The sequence below is a fragment of the Notolepis coatsorum genome, assembly GCF_963971535.1.
Source record: "Notolepis coatsorum genome assembly, chromosome: 13".
Classification (NCBI taxonomy): Eukaryota; Metazoa; Chordata; class Actinopteri; order Aulopiformes; family Paralepididae; genus Notolepis; species Notolepis coatsorum.
In genome coordinates, this window is record NC_140177.1 from 313,477 (window position 1) to 337,141 (window position 23,665).

Below are 23,665 nucleotides of genomic sequence, written 5' to 3' on the forward strand. Positions count from 1 at the left end.
AATAGGATACCGTTTGGCCTCCGCCCATATTACGACTGCACCCCTGCACACAACGGAGCTACATTATCTCTTTATTGTTGTTTTTTTCTTTATTCTATTTCCACATGAAGTATTATACATTAATGTAATTGTTTTTCTACTCAAAAGCAGAATTTACTTTACAATCACATTATGTCTTGAGGACTCGAGAGGCACATGCCTTCTCTATTTGAACGACCACATCAAATAAGAGGTGGACGCCGGCAAATACTGCGGCATGGTCATGCTGGACCTACAAAAGGCCTTCAACACGGTCAATCACTCCATTCTGATTGACAAGCTAAAACCAATTGGTTTTGATAGTCTATCAGTGAGCTGGATGCAATCCTACCTGGAGGGGAGAACAGATGGTGGAGGTAAACGGTACCCTATCCCCCCCTCCCAGTGAGCTGTGGTGTTCCACAAGGAAGCATACTAGGACCGCTACTGTTCCTAATTTATGCAAATGACATGTCGTCAGCTTGTGACTGCAACTTGTTCCTGTTCGCGGACGACTCAGCCCTGCTGGTCTCTGACAAGAACAAGTTACAGGTTGAAAAAACCCTCAGCTCGGAACTCGGCAAAATCTGCAACTGGCTTGCTGATAACAAACTATCATTACACCTGGGTAAAACAGAGTCCATTCTCTTCTGTTCAAATAACAAACTCAGCAAGACCGACGGCTTCTCAGTTACAGTGGGTGACAATATTGTCACAAGGAAAGATGAAATTATACCTAGGTTCCATCCTAGAGGCAAATTTCACTGTATGCTTGTATGCCGTGACAAATAAAACTCTTGACTTGAGTTGACTTGAAATCTTTCCTGTGACAAAATCAGGGGTGCAGTCGTAATATGGGCGGAGGCCAAACGGTATCCTATTATTATGCAAAGTCTAGGCACTTATCACCTAGACTTTGCATAATAATAGGATGCGCGCACTTCGAAGCCCAAACGCCGTTTGACCGCGGTTGCCCAGCACTGCACCACTGGACAAAATGGCATCCAATGTAATAAAAAAAGTCAACCAACGAACTCGATTCTTGTACTGGATCTCCTCTCTGGTAAACAAGAATACCCTGAAGACTCTGGCAGGAGCACTCATTCAAGGGTACTACGACTATGCTTGCATCTCATGGTACCAAAGCACCTCAAAGGCGCTAAAAACAAAATTACAAACATCTCAAAACAAACTGGTCAGACTACTGCTTGACCTTACTCCTAGAACCCACCTCACCCCTGCCCACTTTGACAACCTAGGAAGGCTTAGAGTAGATGACAGAGTACAGCAACTTGCAATGGGCCTGGTCTACAAGATACACTACACGACTAAGGTACCCATGTACATGACAAAATACTTCCCAAAGGTCAGTGAATACCACGACCACAACACCAGAGGGAGCTCCACAAATCATGTTAAACCCAGATTCGGCTCAAACAAGGGACTAAACATGTTTCGCAATTATGCCACATCAATGTGGAACGCCCTACCCACAGCTGTAAAGGAATGTGAATCACTACCCACTTTCAAAATTACTCTCAACGAGCACCTACGGGAGCCGGCAATTCATAATATACATTCTCATCTGAAGTATAGCTCTAGGGATGTGTCCGAATCCGAATATGAATTCGGGAAAGCACAGATATAGGACCGGTGCTGCTCAGATCAGGACCACGTAGTCATCAAAAAGGAAGGTACCGGAGACACACATCATCTTTAGAAACATATTTAATAAACAGACTATTTAAATCACTAACGTAAGTGTCTTCTTCGGATACATGGCATTTGACTATTTTAAACCCTTCCCACAATTGGACGCCTGTTGCATACTAGGCTTAAGACAGGGAGGGGTCAGGTTGGATAAGCAATTAATAACATAATAAATGTATTGAAATATGACATAACATTCATGAGACATATCCTCTTATAATGAGACATATCCTCTTATAATGTGTACTTGTTCTGTTGTGTTTTTGTATGTGTCCTTTATTTATTTTTTTGTTGTGTTGTGTTGATTCTGTATTATATTGCACAAAATGTGGGACCCTCTCGAAAACGAGATACTGTATCTCAATGTGGTTTTCCCAATAAAGAATTTCAATATATTCATAAATAGAGATCAGTAAATTGGCATCTGTATAAATAAAACAGCAGATTAACCAAGGCGTCCAAATGTGGGAAGGATTCAAATGGTCCGTTTGAAGACACGTTTGTGTTGAAAGTAACGTTAAGTGATTTCTTGCGCCCCGTTAGATATTTCTCTAAAGATGATCAGTGTCTCCAGTGCTATCCTGTTTGACACAATATCTTAACTTTAAGTAAGATAAGATTATCCTTTATTGATCCCTTGGGGAAATGTGGGTGTGATAGCAGCATGGGGGAGGGGGGGTACAGGTATCATCATGGGCAGGGTAATGGTAGAAAGACATGAATATAGACAATGAAATTAGATCTGAATATAGAAATAAACAGTGTAAACAATATAATTAACTCTGAATATAAAAAATAAACGGTATAAACAAAAGGCACAGATGAAGGTCTGTATGCCCCATATGTTACATTAAATATAGGTAATAAGAACCTTTTATTTGATATCAAGCACACTGCTCTGCATTGTCAATCTTGTATAATCTTAACACACATCCCCGACCAAACTCATTAACCCGCCAATAACGAAACACTCGCAGTGACTCAGTGGAAAAAGAGCAACGTTTCTCTGTTTATTTATGTATAGGACTTCAGATGGAAAGGTAATAATGTTAAAGTACAGAGACAAACTTCAGAGAACTTAAGACTAGAACAGCTCTGGGCCTGTATTTATCAAGCGTCTCAAAAAAAGCGGGAGCGCTGATTCGAGACTAGCCATAGCGAGGTGTATTATGGTCATGTGACCCGAGAAGTCTGATCCCAGGTCAGCGGTCCTATAAAAAATAAAGACAATTATATATATATATAATTGTATTTCTTTATTTTTAAAAAGAAGTTTGATAAATACAAGCCCGGTCTCAAAATAATTAAAAAAAAATCTCCGTTTGGGGGGAAATATTGACCAAAGAAAATATGGAAAATAAAACATGCTCCATATATTGAAACTGTCAAATATGTACACGTCTGACCTCACAGCTCCTCATCTGTCATGTTTCTTAACAGACTTTGAAGTGTAAGCTTTTGAAGTAAAACTCACTTTGAGTAATGTGAAAAAGTTTTTATATATATATATATCTCCACTTGAATTCCTCCCAAATAAATAATCTTATTTAAAACACGTACAAATAATTCAAACAATCTCAAGCCGTAACTGATTAAAAAAAGAAAAAAGAAAGCTAGATACACAACTGAACTAGATCACAAAATTAGTTTAGTAGTACCTTCAGAATGAACAGTGCATCAGCATTATGAGCAAAACCTTACTCCTTAACAAGACTTCGATCATATAAGATAGAAAATGTACTTTCAGCTGCCGTAGTTGTCAAAAGGCCAGGGTTGTTTGTAAAAAGACAATAGTGCGGTCGAGTGGTTGCTATGGCAACACCGTCTGTCGTCAGGGAGTTCTGGGGGAACCCACCCGACAATATCTGTAGCAAGACGCCATCTACTGTTAAAAGATGGCGTTAAATATGTAAAAATTTAAGAAATTATCTCTTTAAAATAGGCCTCTCTATTAAATGGTGTTATGACTAAAAAGGTACAAACCCAAATCAAAATCGACAAATAAATGAAATCAAGCTGTTATTTGGGCACGGGTGAGAGCCGACACGTCCTCACGGTTTATTAGCAGAATGGAGACAGGAAGAGAAAGCAACAGTTACAGAGAAACGGAAAGAAAGGGGGGAAAAAAAGGCCAAATAAACAGAAATATATTCCATCTAAACCCTGGGGTTGTACTATGCAACATTTCTGTACAGTGGCCAGTCCTTTCACACAAGTACATGAGTACACACAAGGATGCAGTACACAGGAGTACATAGTAAGTGGGGTTTGTAGTACAATAGGGATGTTTAGTCAGTTCCTCTGTATCGTGTGCATTTCCATCTTCCACTGAACCAAGGTGCTTTAGCTGACGATGAGGAGCAAGCAAGGCTGCACGTGGCGGACCTAACGCTCTCTCTCTCACACACACAGACAGAGACAGACACACACAGAGACACAGAAACACACAGACAGACACACAAAACACAGAAACAAACACACACACACACACCTGTTAACCCCTCTACCCTCTTTGTCATGAGAAGGAGAAAAAAAAAACATTGTCGCCCAGACGCCCACACCAGTTCACCTTTCCCCAGAATTCGGGGATAAATTAGCTCCGTAAAATGCTTCTTTATAAAAGAAAAATAGATATTTATATAACTGTACAAATTATCTATACAGCGTGAAGAGAAAGGAGGCGCAGCAAGAAGGAAGTGGGTCTCCGGAGACTCCACTCTGGTCCCGGCAGTGCCCGCGCCCTCGTCCCTCCGTGAGATTCCCTGTCTCTTGCCTCTCTACAGGAAGCGTCCCTCGCTCCGTCCTCAGAGGCCCCCGGTCACCAGAGGATGCTGGGACACAGCGGCGGGGCAGGGAGGGAGTCAGCGGCTCTCGCTCCATCTCTCGATCCAAAGCTTGGAATGGATGCATGGAAACTGGACACTGAGGAAGCCCCGTGTCTCTCTCTCTCTCTCTCTCTCTCTCTCTCTCTCTCTCTCTCTCTCTCTCTCTCTCTCTCTCTCAGTCCGTCCGTCCGTCTCACTTCTGAGTGGGACCAGGGGTTCCTCTGCCTCGGTGCGTTACGCTGTGACCCCGTCCAGCGGTTCTGGTGGGTGTCAGTAATCCTAGGGGCCGGTTCAGTCCACTCCGGCTCCCCTCGTTTAGTCCTTTCTACGGCGGCCCGATAGTTCGGCGGGTTCATCTCAAACTCAATCTCTCTTCTCTTCCTCTCTCTCTCTCTCTCTCTCTCTCTTCCTTTTTCTCAGCCAGAGTCCGATTCGCTTGTGTCTGAGGAGGAGGAGGAGGAGGAAGAGGAGGAGGAGTCCGACGAGGAGCTGCTGGCGCTGAGGCGGGACGGCTGGGCGTGTTGCTCCACCGCCGAGGGCTTCTCCGCTGCGGGAGGACAAGGTTCAGGTTTAGTCAACGCTGCGAGACGCACACGTCCACCGCGACGGAGAGGCTACACACAAGAGGTACTGTATAATGTAGTACAGTATGGTGACTTAATACAATATCGCTGCTGGCGGGACAAAACCTCCTAACTCCATATTTTTATATATATATATATATATATATATATATATATTTTTTGTATCAACTCAGTAGATCATCCTCCATGTGTGTGTGGTTTTACAAAGTCTACACTAAACCTCGTAACTCTATTCGCCCTCAAATCTGTGTTCGTTTTTTTCATCTGCCGAAAAGTTGGGTTTTTGGAGTTATGAGGTTTTGTCCCGCCAGCAGCGATATGTGACTTGCTGAATATTCGTTATATTTTAGTGGATATTAATGGACATAATAAAGCCTCAATATTCTATACATCAGCGAATATATCATCAACCTTTATTTATTCTCGAAATTACAATTGAGGTCACCCTCATTTTCAATGTAGTCGAGACATTTCAATGCACACATTTCTACAATATAACAATAATAAATATGAATAACTATCTATATAGTACCTCAGTCCAGAGTTGAGGTCACCCTCATTTTCAATGTAGTCGAGACATTTCAATGCACACATTTCTACAATATAACAATAATAAATATGAATAACTATCTATATAGTACCTCAGTCCAGAGTGCACACCACAGCAATTAGTATAAAAAATGAACATAGGCATAAAATCAGCACACGAATTGACCAAATATTATTTTTTTTTAAATAAATTTCAGACATAATTGGTATAAAAGACAATACAAGTAGTGCAATGTATATATGCAAATATAGTGCAAATAAATATATAGTGCAAATATATATATATATTTGCCAATGTGGTTAATCTCGTACGCATACAACATACGCAATGAGTAAAAGTAAAACGGCAAAAGGTTCCCAATGAAAAGATACAAAATGCCATGTCGTGCGACTCGAGCCAATATTAATTTGATTCCATTATTAGGCTATAGATTATAGGCTGGGCCTTGTGGTGAAAACATTTACACCACCACGACAAGCGGATGGAATATTCACAAATATGGATTGATATGTCGTGCATCACCATCAGGGGACCTACGTTTGGCCTTGGCGGGCTTCTTGCCGGAGTTGAGTTGCCCGCTAACGTCGATCAGCCTCCGCTCCAGCTCCCGCTGCTTCTCCATAGACAACTCCTCCCGCGACTTGCCAGCTCCGCCCTTCTTGCCTGCTGCACAGAAACCAGAGAGGCCGCGTCAAGACAGCGGGAACCAAGACACCGGGAATCAAGACACCCGGGAATCAAGACACCGGGAATCAAGACACCGGGATCAAGACACCGTGAATCAAAACAGTAATAGATGTAGTCTAACGGTAATAGACTAGCGACAGACTACGCTACACAGTAATAGATTGAACACAAGACTAGCGACGGACTGCGTTACACGGTAATAGATTGAAATAGAAAGTCCCAAAACATTTCCAGGCAGGAAAACACATTTGCAAATTCCATAACTTGGTCCAGGATTTCCATGATCGTGCTCTGCACCTAAATCAGCAACCGTATCTTATCTTGTGATGATGAATGAATGAAGTTTATTTTTCTATCTTGTTTACAGATAAATCAAAAACACACTTGTGTGGACTTATAAATAATTTAAATCACAAATGTACATATTCAAGGTAAGCGCACACAAAATCCAAAATCAATGACCGAAAAAAAGGAATAGGCTGAAGCACATGCTTATTTTTGTCAATCCTTTACAAATTCTTAAAAACGAAATATATTTTAATATAAAAAAATAATAATAATAATAAAAATATGCTGCAAGATATAATTTTTTGAAAAAGAAAATGATAATAAGTTTGATGTTTTACTCAAAACTGTACTCCTGAATTATTGTATCCTCTAAGGCTTTTTTTTTTTTTTTTTCTGAGAAGTACACAACTTCAACCCGTCACTAAGGCTATGTGACGCGGCGACCTACCGTAGGGCTTGCAGGGTTAGGGTTGGGGTTAGGGGACCTACCGTAGGGCTTGCAGGGTTAGGGTTGGGGTTAGGGGACCTAGCGTAGGACTTGCAGGGTTAGGGTTGGGGTTAGGGGACCTAACGTAGGGCTTGCAGGGTTAGGGTGAGGGGACCTACCGTAGGGCTTGCAGGGTTAGGGGACCTACCGTAGGGCTTGCAGGGTTAGGGGACCTACCGTAGGGCTTGCAGGGTTAGGGGACCTACCGTAGGGCTTGCAGGGCGTAGGGCTTGCAGGGTTAGGGTGAGGGACCTACCGTAGGGCTTGCAGGGTTAGGGGACCTACCGTAGGGCTTGCAGGGTTAGGGGACCTACCGTAGGGCTTGCAGGGCGTAGGGCTTGCAGGGTTAGGGTGAGGGACCTACCGTAGGGCTTGCAGGGTTAGGGTGAGGGACCTACCGTAGGGCTTGCAGGGTTAGGGGACCTACCGTAGGGCTTGCAGGGTTAGGGGACCTACCGTAGGGCTTGCAGGGTTAGGAGACCTACCGTAGGGCTTGCAGGGTTAGGGGACCTACCGTAGGGCTTGCAGGGTTAGGGGACCTACCGTAGGGCTTGCAGGGTTAGGGGACCTACCGTAGGGCTTGCAGGGTTAGGAGACCTACCGTAGGGCTTGCAGGGTTAGGGGACCTACCGTAGGGCTTGCAGGGTTAGGGGACCTACCGTAGGGCTTGCAGGGTTAGGGTCAGGGTTAGGGACCTACCGTAGGGCTTGCAGGGTTAGGGTCAGGGTTAGGGACCTACCGTAGGGCTTGCAGGGTTAGGGTGAGGGACCTACCGTAGGGCTTGCAGGGTTAGGGTGAGGGACCTACCGTAGGGCTTGCGGGGTTAGGGTTAGGGGACCTACCGTAGGGCTTGCGGGGTTAGGGTTAGGGGACCTACCGTAGGGCTTGCAGGGTTAGGGGACCTACCGTAGGGCTAGCAGGGTTAGGGTGAGGGACCTACCGTAGGGCTTGCGGGGCTTCTTCCTCAGGCAGGTCATGACGTATCTCTCCAGCTCCCGCAGCGTGGACGGCTTCAGCGTCTCGAAGTCGATCTCGATCTCCTCCGGGTTGGTGTCCCTCAGCGAGGGCTCGCGGGCCTGGATGATGTACACCACGCGGCCCAGCTTCTCCCCCGGCAGCTTGTTGATGTCCAGGCTCAGCTGCCGCTTCTCGTCGTACGACATGGGCAGCGTCTCCTCCTCCTCGTCGGAGTCGTAGTGGGGCAGCATGGCGGCCGCTTCCACGCGCTGCACGTTGAACGTCATGGTGCCTTTTTTAGACCTGGAGAGGGATGGAGGTCGTTATCGAACTAATAAAACAACGACGTCAAACACATAATTTTTTTCCCCCTTCTCGTCTTTAAAATATGTATATAATTAAGCGGTTATAATATAAAGTTATAATTCATTATCTAAAATGAATTTTTTTTATAGCATCTGCCACTCACTCACCCTTGCCGAGTGCTGCTCGGGAAGCACTATTTATTTGATTTTAATTATTTGATTTTAATACTTTATGCTAATAAGTATCTTGTACAATGTCATCCTTAACTGAGGATGAGATTGTTAATGATGTTGATAATGATGTAATTGATGTTGATAATGATGTAATGTCTTGATGATTTTTGCATTGTTGTAACTAAGTGCCGGACCCCAGGAAGTAGGGATGGGTACCGAATTCGGTACTTTTGAGGCACCGAACCGAAACACGTCGGTACTACCGAGTATCGAATCAAGTGAGAAACCGAAAAAAAAATAAAATAAAAAATAAACTTACTTTTTTTTTTTTTACTTTTCTCTTTTCATGTCAACGTTCACACGCACAATATATGCTTACCTAGGATTTGACTTGATTCAACAACAAAGCAGTCGGAGCAATGACAAGCCGAAAACTGTCGAAATTGTAGTTATTTGAAGTTTGGATTTTTTTTTTACGACTGAGGTAGGTAAATAAAATTTCTTGAGACTAAAGTACCGAAAAAAGGTACCGTTGGGTACCGGTATCGATTCACAGGTACCGGTATCGGTTCAAATGTGAAAGGTACCCATCCCTACCAGGAGGTACAGCTTTTGTCAAGTGCAAAAGCTAATGAAGATCCTAAATAAACATAAACATAAACCCCACCCACTAACCTCACTCCCTAACACTAACATCACCCACTAACCTCCCTCCCTCACCCCACCCACTAACCTCCCTCCCTCACCCCACCCACCATTCCTACTCACTTGCTCTTGTTGTTCTTCCTGCCCTGGCCCCTCTTGCTCGGGGCAGATGAGTTCCCCGCTGCTCGGCTGCTCTTGGCCTTGGGGTTTTTGGGGGTCTTGGGGGTTTTGGGGGCCTTGGGGGCTTTGGGGGCCTTGGAGGTCTTGGGGATCTTGGCCGGACGGACGGGCGTCGTCTCCTCCTCCTCCCTCCGGTGCTTCTCCTTCTCTGGCTTCTTCTTCTTCTTCTTGTCCTTCTTCTTCTTGGGTTTGACGATGGGACCCTGCGAGAGGGCGGCCAGCTGCTCGTGCACAGCTTTCAGCTGGAGGAGAGGAGGAGGAGAGGAAGAGGAGAGGAGAGGAAGAGGAGAGGAGGAGAAGAGGAGGAGGAGAAGAGGAGGAGGAGAAGAAGAGGAGAGGAGAAGAAGAGGAGAAACCACATGGATTAATTAGGTCTAGAGTCACATGGTCATCATGGTAACAGGAAGCTACTTTAAAGAGGAGCGCCAGCTGATCACCAACAGGGAAACTATCGCTACTCTGACAGAGAGGCGCAACAAACACTGGTATTTGTTCATTTTTAAGTTTCAGTGCCGACCTTGTTTACATTTTTACCCCATTGAATGCCATCATCCACTTCAATGTTAGCGTTAAAAACGCCTAATCTATGTTTTAAATTATGGCTATGTGTCTAATCTGCCCGTCGCTTATCAATGACTTGTTTGCAGTCAACATTGTCGAAACAATTTTTTTTTTTATAAATCGGTTAATATCCTCTTTATAGCATTTCGAAAAGCTATCGTTCTCTCTAAAATTTTCGCCAAATTTAAAGATTCCCCCATAAACTGCATTTATTGGAATATTCTCGAATACACTAGACACGTCGTCATTTGTCGGCCTATTTATGAATCGTTTTCAAATAAACGCTAGATTATCGATAGTATGTGTACTTATGCCCGCTATAGACGCGAGCTGAAAAATCGATTCTCTTATTTCCTCATCAGCGATCACAGCCAAACAGCCACATCACACATAGGGCAAACGCTGAAATCGCCGTGAAAACGGGTCTGATTATCCTAAGACTGGTAAAATAGATTCCTTATAGGGAGCTCCAGTAGCTCACCACGTACCGCGAGTGCTATTTCAGCGCCGTGGACAACCGTGCTCGTCACGGATCTGGGGCTGAGCGCGTTCGAATCCCGGACGGCAGCCGTGCCTTTCCCAGAGTGTCTTCCCCCCCATCTGAACCCTTTCAGCCTGCTTCTGTCGGTCGAACTTGACCAAGTATGAATGCGATGAAAAAGCGATAAACGCTAAAAGAACCAGCTGACTGGTCAAAGTTAAAAAAAAAAAAAAAATAGATTCCTTACCTGAGATCAGATGTTATCCAAAAAGATAATTCCAATTCCTGATCGCCATTCCAAATATCGATCACGCTTATTGATTACAGTGTTGGTACTGTAAATACATAATCGTCGCTGTTCTGAGGGCCGGCGATCACTTGGTCTCTTCAGATGCCTTGACGGAAAAATAAAATGAGCAAACTGACCACTCCCCCTGTATCAGTCTGAGCTGATGGGATGCAGTTACACAGGGAGAGACGATAGGGGGCGGTATCTTCCCAATTGAGCTCAGAGAGACTCTGCAGCACTAACCCATGGCTCGATTGATGAAATATGAATTCAAATCGCCAATAAAAAAAATACGGCAAACGACATTTCGCGTCGTCGGCACTCAATGGGGGGGGGGGGGGCTGATAAAACGAGATATGTCGTCCGTGGCACTCAATGTGTTAAGGCCCTTATTGGTAAGCTACCTCCTTATACTACATCATTATTGGTGAGCTACCTCCTTATACTACATCATTATTGGTAAGCTACCTCCTTATACTACATCATTATTGGTAAGCTACCTCCTTATACTACATCATTATTGGTAAGATACCTCCTTATACTACATCATTATTGGTAAGCTACCTCCTTATACTACATCATTATTGGTAAGATACCTCCTTATACTACATCATTATTGATAAGCTACCTCCTTATTGATAAGCTACCTCCTTATACTACATCATTATTGATAAGCTACCTCCTTATACTACATCATTATTGGTAAGCTACCTCCTTATACTACATCATTATTGGTAAGATACCTCCTTATACTACATCATTATTGATAAGCTACCTCCTTATTGATAAGCTACCTCCTTATACTACATCATTATTGATAAGCTACCTCCTTATACTACATCATTATTGATAAGCTACCTCCTTATACTACATAATTATTGATAAGCTACCTGATGTAGTATAAGGAGGTAGCTTATCAATAATAATAATAATAATAATAATAATAATAATAATAATAATAATAATAATAATAATAATAATAATAATAATAAAACATTACTAGTGTTCATCCCTAGTATAAAACAACATTACTATAACATTAATATTAATATGTAAGAACCCCGGCCCGGCCCAGCATGTACCTGTATACACACCTGTTCCTGCAGCTCGGCCAGACGGTTGGCCCTCTCCTCCTCACTGTCAGAGCTGGGGCTGCTGTCGCTCTCCTCGCTCGCGCTGCTCGGCCCGCTCTCCGAGGACGACGACGAGGAGGAGGACGAAGAGGAGGAGGAGTGGCCCCCCCCGCGGGAGCTGGGGGGGGCCTGGGGCTCGTCTGGCATCTTAGCAAAGCAGAATTCAAACACGTCCTGGAGACAGAGAGAGGGGGGGGGGGGGGGGGGGGGTTAATGCTGTTGTAAAAAGGAGCTGTAAGTAGGGATGTCCGATATTATCGGCCGATATTGGCATTAAAATGTGATATGGGAAAATATCGGTATCGGTTTAATGTTTTTTTTGTAACATTTCTATAACCTTTATTTACCCAGGCAAGCAAGTAAGAACAAATTCTGATTTTATTTATTGTCAAAAGTATGCATAATGTTATGTTAATTCCACAACAAGACATATGTAATGTTAATTACCTGAAATTATTCCGTTTTTTGGAGGGGGGAAACCCTGCATATATCGGTATCGGTTGATATCGGTATCGGAAATTAAGAGTTGGACAATATCGGTATCGGTAAAAAAGCCAATATCGAGCATCCCTAGCTGTAAGTGTTTTTTTTTTGTCAAGACCATTTTTGCAGTGTGTGGAGTTCTCTCTCCTGATTGCATAAAGTGGGAGGGGATACCAGAACATTTATTTAGTGTTTACTGCAGAACAGAGGGAGACCCATGTTACTGACCAGACACTATATACTATATATCGTCACCGGCGGAAGAAAACCTTGTAACTCCAAAAACCCAACTTTCCAGGAGATGAAAAAAACGAACACAGATTCGAGGGCGAATAGTTACGAGGTTTAGACAGATGATCGGTTTAACCCTTTCCCATTGTTTAAACTTTGTAAAACCACACACGTATGGAGGGTGATCGGAGTTGATTTAAAAAAAAAAATTATAATAAAATGGAGTTACAAGGTTTTTCTTCCGCCAGCGACGATATACTATATCAGTAATGGCTGTTGGAATGTAGAGCAACTATTTTATGTACTTATTTTAACAAAAAAGACACCACTTACAGCACCTTTAAGGCATTATCATGCATCATCAATTAGTTTGTCATTTAGTTTGGTTATAGTTTGTTAGGTTTCAGTTTCGCTTTTGTACAATTTGACAAAATTGTGTACAATAACAAGTCAGCAGGAAGGTACAACTCTGGCAGGTAAGGGTGTCGAGTAGGGATGTCCCGATCACCTTTTTTTGCTCCCGATCCGATCCCGATCATGTGATTTTGAGTATCTACCGATACCGATCTTTCCCGATCCTTTATTTTATTTTTTATATCCCAATTTCTCACATTACATTCACCCTGAATGTTGACATTATCCAGGTGAAAAGTTAACTTCATTCAAGCGAGGCATTGCAATCCTTGACATAAATCATTTGATGTATAATTAAATCAAAGGAAATGCGTTTGGGTCTGAGAGTGTGGCTGGTCTGCCGTTCTGCAGCTGGAGCAGTGATGGGCAGTAGCTAGCTACAAGTAGCGACGCTACATAGCTTAACTACATTTCTCAGTAGCGTGATGGTAGCGTCGCTACTTTTGAACCAAGTAGCGTTCTCTGTTGTGCAGCTATTTTTAGAACGAAGTAGTGACGTAGCGTGAGGAAACGCTACACGCTACTATCCGGAGAAACAGACAAAGATTTGTGAAAAAAAGAAAACTCACCGGAGAAAACCCACTATGATTGGTTGGTTGGTTTAGATATGAGTATGACGACTCACGATTGGGTAAGGTTAGGCCAAAACATTACGGGTAGGCCAATCAGAGGCAGGATAGGGCGGGACTCCAGCTCCGCAAACCAGGAAGTGCAAATCAAAACAGACCACTGATGAATGAATGCAACCAGTCCGCGCGAAATGGCAGAGGGATTCGATGTTTCCAGGGCTGATGGCATTGATGAAGATGATGTCAATAACAACAATGCCTCTCCATGGCCCTATCTGGAATGAATGAATGGAAAAGATAAAGTTGTGGGATGCATGCAGCAGGCGCGGCGCATCTAAGGTAAGGGACAATAATAATGTTGTTGTTTAAACTGCCGCCGTGCAGCATCAGGCATTGGGCTGTGTGGAAACTTGATCATAAAGTAAAAAAAAATAAAAAAAAGTAGTGCCGCTGTAGTTAGCTATTTTTGCCATGTTCTTGTAGTGTAGCTTGCTACATTTCTCTGGGGATATCTTCCATTGTAGTTGAGCTATATTTAATCGAGAGTAACTTGTAGTGTAGCTTACTACATTTTCCAAGTAGCTTGCCCATCACTGGATACTATTGGTTTGTTTTGGCAAAATTCTTCTGCTCTGTGTGACAATAAATAAATTAATGATGATATGCAATTTAAAACCAAAACTAAGGCCTCGGTATGAGTTTAAGACGTGAACATGGTCATGTTTGTTGAATAAAAAAATATATATATAAAAAAGAAAAAAAAGTAAAAAAAATAATAATAATAATAATAATAATGCCGATCCCGATCTTCGGAAAATCACATGATCGGCCCCGATCCCGTGATCGGATCAAGACATCCCTAGTGTCGAGTGCTACAGTTTTTAGTGCATAGTAGCTACTAAGTGATGCACCGATGTGAAAATTGTGGCCGATACCGATAACCGATATTAATATTTCTGTTCTGGCCGATACCAATATTTACCGATGTCGATATCTCTGTATAAAACACTTCTTTATGATAATCAAATAAAGCGTTTTTTTTTTTTTTTTTACTTTTGTAACTTATTTTCAGAAATGACTGATATTTTGAAACATGTAAATAAAAAAAATAGATAAAAAAAAATGTATAAATAAAATAATTTTCCTACCGGCCCATATTTTGATATCGGACCGATACCGATGTCTAAAAAAAACTGCCATATCGGCCGATATATCGTGCATCACTAGTAGCTAGTAATATAGGCAAGGAAGATTACTTGGTAGCAAAGTGCATAAAAGTGCCTTTATTTTATTTGTTTTCTACTCAAACATCCGGTTAGTTTACCTGCAGCTTCCGGGCCATGGCCACCACGTCATGGTCTGGAGGGTTGTACTTGTAGCAGTTGGAGAACATCAGTCTGACGTCAGCAGAGAACTGCTGGGCCTCCCTGTATTCTCTGCCGTCCATCTTCCTCTAAACACACAAAGAAACATCTTGACACTTGCCTTACAGTACACCATCAGTATGTTTCCCTGGTGGGAATGGAACCACTAACCCTGGAAGTGCTCATGGAGCTACAGTACAGAACCAAGGTTACAGCTGTATTTTAAGCTGCCATTATTGGGTTCTGGGCTGTATGGATTCTCTGTTTGCTAAGACAAGGGCACTCCAGGGTAGAGCAACTAATAAAACTATCAAACAGCAGCTAGCACCGCAGAGCGCAGCTAAGAGACGAGGGCACTCCAGGGTAGAGCAACTAGTAAAACTATCAAACAGCAGCTAGCACCGCAGAGCGCAGCTAAGAGACGAGGGCACTCCAGGGTAGAGCAACTAGTAAAACTATCAAACAGCAGCTAGCACCGCAGAGCGCAGCTAAGAGACGAGGGCACTCCAGGGTAGAGCAACTAGTAAAACTATCAAACAGCAGCTAGCACCGCAGAGCGCAGCTAAGAGACGAGGGCACTCCAGGGTAGAGCAACTAGTAAAACTATCAAACAACAAGCTAGCACCGCAGAGCGCAGTGGGGGGCGAGTCGCTCTCTCACCGCGTACAAAACGCAGCGTCTTGTGTCAAAGCGGTGCCATGTGTCTACCTTGATGGTGCTGAGGTCCATGGGCTGCTTGATGATGTCGTGGTAGTCGTGCAGGCCCAGCGTGGAGGCGTCCACGGGCTTGTAGAAGGGCCATGCGTACGCTGCATGCTTCTTGGACAGCAGGTCCTTCTGGACGCCGTTGCAGTAGCGCAGCTGGGGGCTCAGCTTGCTCCGCCGCGCCGCCTGGGGCACCATGGAGTCGGGCAGGTCCTTCTTGGGCGGCTTGATGGGCCGTCCACTGACCCCTCTCCTGCCCCCCCCTGCCGGATTCTTGGCTCCTCCTCCTCCGTGGCCCATCCCCATCATCCCCATGCCCTGGCTCACGCCCATGCTGGAGTTGTGGCCCGCCCCCCCCAGCGAGGTGAGGGTGAGCGGAGAGCCCAGCCCCAGGCCGATGGCACCCACGCCCATGGTACCCATGACGGGCATGGCCACGGCGGTGGGGGTGGGGGTGGTGGTGTCCGCCTTACGCTTCACGCCCTTTTTCTGTGAGGGGGGGCAGAAGGAGAGGTGCTTAGTGTTACAGGCAGGACCTCTAGGAGCCTGTTAACCTAAACTCTTCCAGCTTGGGACCCAAACTGTCCGACGTATATCATGCCAGTGTCAGGGCACCTTGTGTATACGGTTTACTTTTACTGCAACTCATAGTATATATTCTGGGGGGGGAAATGATTGCCTATATTTATTGTAACATATAATATAACTGATACTAGGGCATACAAAGACCCTCATCTGCACCTTTGTTTACACAAAGTTAATTATATTGTTTACACTGTTTATTTGCCCTCATATTTAGATTTCATTAGATAGCCTGTATCATGTCTTCTGCCATCACCCTGCCCATGCCTGTAACATTTATATAATTATATTACAGCATATATATACCCATATTTGTCTGAATATACCTGCATATAATAACCCCTCATATACTTGCTTGTACACCTGCACATAATAACCCATAGCTCTGTATGATAGCATGTACTATAATGCTGTATATACCATAGGGCTTATATTACTCTTACTAGTTACACTGCTTGCCAGTAGTAGTCATACCGTCTATTTATATAATACAACTGTTATTATCTCTATATTATATATGTACATACATCTGATTAGCACTATTACTCAATAGTACTGAATTTATATATGTTATACCCAGTTTAACCCTTTCACTACCACACTACAGAAGGTGTAGAGGAGCCACAGCTATATATTTAGGTTATTGTATTATATGAATGTTTATATGTTTATTTTTATAACCTTACATTGAAACGGCATTAGGAATATTGATTGGATTTAGGATAAAGTCATTGAACAGTCTTATTTGTCATAATAGAACATTCTAGAACATTTGTGAGGTCAACAGTATGTCATAATCAAACATTCTAGAACATTTGTGAGGTCACAGTATGATGTCATAATCAAACATTCTAGAACATTTGTGAGGTCACAGTATGATGTCATAATCAAACATTCTAGAACATTTGTGATGTAAGGCTGAGCCCGAACGTTCGTTCGTTACGCTGGCATTCGGACTTTAATTAATGGGTTCGAACATTCGCAAAAAAAAATCGTTTTTGGGTGGAACGTTTGGTGCACACGCAACACGACCCGGGAGGTGGGGACGGTATAGCGGGTTACACACAACATAGCAGTGCTCAGAGCCGTGCGGCTCTGGCAGTGCTCCAAAATATCCACCGTTTGCAACAACCTAACTCTGAAGTACGATTTCAAACGAGTGGGAACTACTGGGATATGTCTTGGAAACAAAAGAACTGGAGATAAAACATTGTGGAGTAAACATCGCACAACGCCTGGGTGAAGTGGCTGGAGCGGCTGGTTTGGCCACGCAAAAGTGAAGGACGGCTCACTTGACCGCAGTGTATGGCATACTCAACTAAAAGTGAGTGCGTTATATGATATTACCGGTATGTTTGACTGCTGTCTTTTCCCTTTATTTTCTTCTGAGTGCTTTGTTTACATGAACAGCCACCACTGTAAACAAAAATGTTTTCACCGATAGACTATGCAATGCCGCCCCTAGCCCCTTACGTGACTGTGATCTGCAAGCCAGGACGCAGTCACGTAAGGGGCTATGCCGCACCCCGTAAAATCTATAATAATACAATTAATTAAAAAAAAAGAACGTTCGAACAGGGTTCGGGGACAGCCTTATTGTGATGTTATATGATGTCATAACCAAACATTCTAGAACATTTGTGTATCTAATATATATTCAACAATTCTCTCTGGACGATTGGAGAGGACAGAGAGAAGAGGGTTCCCCCCTTTGGGGGGCGCTAGAGAGATGAGATGATGTTTGGATTGTGATTGTATGACAAGAGGAGCAGAGAAGAAGGAGAGAGACAAGAGGAGCAGAGAAGAAGGAGACAGAGACGATAGTAATGTGTTTTGAAGATGAGAAGAAGAAGAGCGTAAACTAGATTGTAGTTAGGCAGCAATACGCCGAAAGGTGTCTAGACTGCCGGAAATTCACGAGAAGAAGAAGAAGAGGATCAGAGGGAGCATTGTGGGCGTAGTATAAGAACAGAGGAGGGCAGTAATACGCCATGTTGCGTTTACACTGCCGGAAAATATTAAGAAGAAGAAGAAGAGGTCAGTGTGCATCTTGAAACAGTGCTGAGCAGTACTGAACAGATAGACTAAACAACAGAGATTGAAGCCTGCATTTTTATTTTTATTTTTATTGATCTTTTTCCCCCTCCTTTTTCCTCCGATTTTCTCCCATCCCAATGTTAGTCGTTATGCCAATTCCCAATCCCCTTCCTGGTCGCTGCGCACTTACCCCCCACAGTCGGTCTGGGGAAGAGTGGAGGCTATCACGTGCTTCCTCCGACACACGTCTAGCCAATCAACCGCTTCTTTTCACCTGGCAGCGCAGACTCTCACTGAGAGGGTGTAACGTGTGGAAGGATCACACTACCCCCCTTAGATCCTATCCGCGCTGAGCAGGCGCCCCGACCGAACTGTAGGAGTCGCTGTTTACAACGACCCGGACCCACCCCTCCAGCTTTCCCACCCTCTAATACTGCCAATTGTATTAGTGTGAACGGCCAGCCAAGGTGGTGACAACGCCGGGAGCTGGATTCGAACAGGCAAATCCAGCGTCTCCGGACAACGCCACCTGACCGCTCTGTGAAGCCTGCATTTTTAAGACGACGGATGCACTGTCTTCAGGCCCTACCTCATCTTGGTGCTTCCTAGACGCCGCTATACGCTGATGCACCCCTTTCCAAGCAGCATTTACTGTGAAGTTGTAAAATGTGTCAAACTTTGGCGTGAACCATCCATCCTGATCCGTCTTCATCTCCTCTTCTGATGTCTTGCTTATGTTTTCGCTTAGTAACGCCTGGACTGAGGTATTAAGCTCACAGAACTCTCCAAATAGCTTGTTGAATTCTACCAATTTTGTCTGTACAACTTCCAAGTTACCGTCGTCGTCCTCATCCATTAACTGATTCACCCGATTCATGTGACCAGTTAGCTGACATAGCTTAGCTCTCCTCTTATTGATGGCATGACGGACATTTTCCTCATAGGCCTTTTGTGTCATTTTAACCTTCCGAGGCTCCGACATTTGTTGTTATCCTTCTTTTACGCGTTCCAGTAGTTCGTGTCGATTCCCTTTTCCTCTTGGAACAGAGTTTTCTTACTAATATGAGGGCCGACGTTCCACTCTACTGGTTAAAGTTGCCTACTTGTGAGTAGTACGTTCGGTGATAAAGAAAAATAATGTCCACAGCCGCTCCGGGGTAAAACAAAGATATCCAAATGGTTTATTTCTCTTCCACAGCGAAGTCTTTCTTTACAGAAGTACTGCTCAGCACCGTTTCAAGATGCAGAATGAGCTTCTTCTTCTTGTTGAATATAATAGATACACAAATGTTCTAGAATGTTTAGTTATGACCACATATAACATCAACAAATGTTCTAGAATGTTAGATTATGACATCATACTGTGACCTCACAAATGTTCTAGAATGTTAGATTATGACATCATACTGTGACCTCACAAATGTTCTAGAATGTTCTATTATGACAAATAAGACGCTTCAATGACTATCTAAATCCAATCAATATTCCTAATGCCGTTTCAATGTAAGGTTATAGAAATAAACATATAAACATTCATATAATACAATAACCTAAATATAATAATAATAATAATAATAATAATAATAATAATAATAATAATAATAATAATAATAGATTGGATTTATATAGCGCTCTTCATGACACCCCAGTGACCCCAGAGCGCTTACAGAGTCCATTATTCGTTCATACACAGTCATCCCGGTGGTGGTAAGCTACAATTGCAGCCAGTAAAAGGTTAACCTTCTGTAGTGTGGTAGTGAAAGGGTTAATCACCCGTACATTGCTGTTACATTTGCACTCTGGTTGGATGCTAAACCTCTTTTTGTTGTACTGTACGTGTGCTGTATAAATGATTATCATCATCATCATCATCATCATCACCTTGGCGGTGGGCTGCGTAGGAGGCAGACTCATCATGGCCGCGGCGCTCTGAGCAGGGGGGGGCGGCGGGGGGAGCAGGCTCTTGGTCAGAACGGTCTGTGGGGGGGTGGAGAGGAGCGAGTCGGGGGTCTCCGGGGTGGGGGGGGAGTAGGCCGACTGGGACACGGCTGGAACCTGGTGAGCCGTCGTCACCCCTCCGGAGACTGGGGGGGAAGAGAGAGAGAGAGAGAGAAAGAGAGAGGAAAGAGAGCGAGAGAGGGGGGGGGAGAGAGAGAGAGAGAGGGAGAGAGGAAAGAGAGGGGAAGAGTTACAACAGAATTCTGTAAAACACAACCAACGTGAACTTAACCCAGAAACCCTTTCTCAGCTAATCGACCTCTCAAACCCTCAAAAAAATCACAGCTGTGCCGTCTGTCGAGGAGTTGAAAGAGAGACAGACAGAGACAGAGAGTAGAGCCATATGAAATCCGTTTTATTTTTTTCCAAATTCCATTTAATTTTTTTCCAAATTCCGTTTTTTCCGTTTTAATATTTCAGAATTCTGTATTTTGCTTTGTACGCTCATTTTACGATCAGAAATTAGGGATGCTCGATATTGGCTTTTTTACCGATACCGATATTTCGATATTGTCCAACTCTTAATTTCCGATACCGATATCAACCGATATCAACCGATACCGATAATATCGGACATCCCTATCAGAAATAGTGTCTAATAAGTGGGAATGAATAAATGTCCACAATTTAATAAGATATAACAGTCCATTTAATAGGGCTGTCTTAAATACTTCGAAGCTTCGTTCGATGGGCATGGGATTCGAATATGAAAATAAAATTCGATTATAAAAAAATAAAAAATTATATATATTTTTGCAAAATCAACTCTGCCTCTCTTTGTTAATTACAACAAGCAATGCTGTTTGTTATTTAAGATGAGGTCGGACTCGGCACTGACAGATTTGTGTTCATTGTGCTGCTTTTATAAAGCCTCAAATGACGGCTTACAATATTTCATGAAAGCAAAGTGTTTTGTTTGTCTAAGATTTAAAAAGGTTTAAACTTTACAGCACTGACAAAGTTGAACAAAGTGCTGTACAAGTCCCACAACATAAAAAAGTAATAAAAAAAAAAAAAAAAAAAAATTATAGTTGATTCCATTGTTATTGCTCAATTCCGCGATTCCCTCCGCGATTCCGTGATCGCGGATTCCATATGGCTCTAACAGAGAGCGAGAGATAGAGAACTCACCCGCTGCTCCTCTGCTCTTCCTGCCAGGTTTGCCCGGTTTGCCCCGCGGCGGGGGAGGGGGCAGTTCTATCTCCTCCTGGGGCATCTGGGCCACCCTCTGTAGGAAGGCCTTCTCCAGAGACTGTGCCATGAGCACTATGTCATCTGTAGGCTGGAGAGAGAGAGGGGGGGGGGGGGGGGGGGGGGAGTATGGGTGAGCAAGAAGCTTGGAACACAGCAGGATAAATGCTTCATTTGATCCAGCAAATAAATTATTAATGCAGACATTAACCCTTTCACTGCCACACTACAGAAGGTTAACCCTTTACTATCACTTTATATTGACAACAGGGGTTCAAAGATAACTTCACATTTATTGGCTCCCCTCTTGCTGTACCAAAATCTCTCCTAGCTCTAACCGGTCACTTGTCAAAATTATGTGCCTGATGTCAAACTGCCTCATTCGTTCAGTTTTTGCATGACTACGTCCTTGAGAATAACTGAAAAGTTTTATTATTTTTAGGCTATATATTTTATGCTGATGTATGGCATTTTAGGAGTGTTACATTTTTATTTTATAAAAAAATAAAAATAAAACATATACCGAACCGACCCCAAAACCGTGACCCCAAAAACCGGGATGCAAACCGAACCGTGGATTTTGTGAACCGTTCCACCCCTAGTTTACACCGTTTATTTTTCTCATGCGATTCTACCATTACCCTGCCCATACCTGTACCTCCCCTCCCCTCCCCTGTGCTGCTATGAAGAGGATCCATGAAGGAGCCCGTCCTGTTACCTTGTTGTAGATGTAGCAGTTGGTGAACATGGTGTTGAAGTCCTGCATGCACTCGCTGGCGCTGCGGTAGTAGTGGTTCTCCAGCCTCTTCCTGATGGTCCCCATGTCCATGGGCTGCTTGATGATCTTGTGGTAGTCCTGGTGGAGACAGAGACGGGGGTCAGGAAGAGAGAGAGAGAGAGAGAGAGGTCCTGGGGTACAGGTACTGGGGCTTTCAGTTCTTCACATTCTGCTTTTATGCAGTGAGTGATGTCAAAATGGGGATTCAACTATTTTAACTTCATATAATAAAAACTGCAGCCTGGCGTTAGGTTCTCTGTGTTTTAGGTTCTCTGTGTTTTAGGTTCTCTGTGAACCATCAGCATGCGCTGACTTGAGTTTGCGGAACACCGCGCGCTCCGTTCTTTTGGGTGACCCCCAGTGTGGAGCGGAAACACAACTAACTACACCTCAACCCCAGTGTGGAGCGGAAACACAACTAACTACACCTCGACCCCAGTGACAGTCAACTAACTACACCTTGACCCCGGTGACAGTCAACTAACTACACCTTGACCCCAGTGACAGTCAACTAACTACACCTTGACCCCAGTGACAGTCAACTAACTACACCTTGACCCCAGTGACAGTCAACTAACTACACCTTGACCCCAGTGACAGTCAACTAACTACACCTTGACCCCAGTGACAGTCAACTAACTAACTACACCTTGACCCCAGTCAGTGTGGGCAGTGACAGTCACACGGTGCAGGTCAGTGATGTCTACAGGACATTATAGAGGATGGGACCTGTGTCGAAGGAATGAGAGAGAGAGAGAGCGGGGGCGAAATTCTATGAAGACGCTCAGCCTCGGGTGAGTTTAAGTACCGCGCTGGCTTCACGAGTACAAAGCGAGCCCAGTGCGGCCTTGGAAAGACAGCAACGTTAATGTTGGACGATCCACTGGCTACCCAGTAGGTTTCAGGGGGTTGGGGTTATAATCCACTGGCTACCCAGTAGGTTTCAGAGGGTTGGGGTTATAATCCACTGGCTAACCAGTAGGTTTCAGAGGGTTGGGGTTATAATCCACTGGCTACCCAGTAGGTTTCAGAGGGTTGGGGTTATAAATAATCCACTGGCTAACTAGTAGGTTTCAGAGGGTTGGGGTTATAAATAATCCACTGGCTAACCAGTAGGTTTCAGAGGGTTGGGGTTATAAATAATCCACTGGCTAACTAGTAGGTCTCAGAGGGTTGGGGTTATAATTCACATTTTAAGACTGTGGCGATCAATGAGGCAACTGAAGCATGTTTAATTAATTAATATACATAAAAATATATTTCATTTTTCACTTTGAGATCTAAATGGACATTAGAAATAAGCCTACCACCATTAGGCTACAGTTTGATTACATTTTTTTTAAATTTTAATAACAGATAAATAATTCTATTTTTCTTTAGCATATATATATATATTTTTTTTTTACTTGTGTAAACAGTATGTTTTAAATGTTCATTTA

At 43.6% G+C, this 23,665-nt stretch overlaps 1 protein-coding gene across 4 annotated transcripts in view; it reads right to left on the reverse strand.

The window, feature by feature from the left end:
• Window positions 1–2,708: 2,708 nt before the first annotated feature.
• The window catches only part of brd2a (bromodomain containing 2a), a 29,855-nt gene continuing 8,898 nt past the window's right edge, over window positions 2,709–23,665 (reverse strand). The window contains exons 3-12 of one of the 4 annotated variants that reach the window (XM_084327812.1): window positions 22,167–22,304; window positions 21,389–21,539; window positions 20,141–20,343; window positions 15,644–16,129; window positions 14,896–15,024; window positions 11,824–12,048; window positions 9,354–9,652; window positions 8,090–8,409; window positions 6,225–6,353; window positions 2,709–5,100 (exon numbers count right to left, since the gene is read on the reverse strand). In XM_084327812.1, the coding sequence (XP_084183938.1) occupies window positions 4,970–5,100; window positions 6,225–6,353; window positions 8,090–8,409; window positions 9,354–9,652; window positions 11,824–12,048; window positions 14,896–15,024; window positions 15,644–16,129; window positions 20,141–20,343; window positions 21,389–21,539; window positions 22,167–22,304 (2,211 nt within the window). In that variant the 3' untranslated portion in view covers window positions 2,709–4,969. The remainder of the gene's footprint in view (window positions 5,101–6,224; window positions 6,354–8,089; window positions 8,410–9,353; window positions 9,653–11,823; window positions 12,049–14,895; window positions 15,025–15,643; window positions 16,130–20,140; window positions 20,344–21,388; window positions 21,540–22,166; window positions 22,305–23,665) is intronic. The other 3 variants (XM_084327813.1, XM_084327815.1, XM_084327814.1) reach the window with 3 other exon arrangements.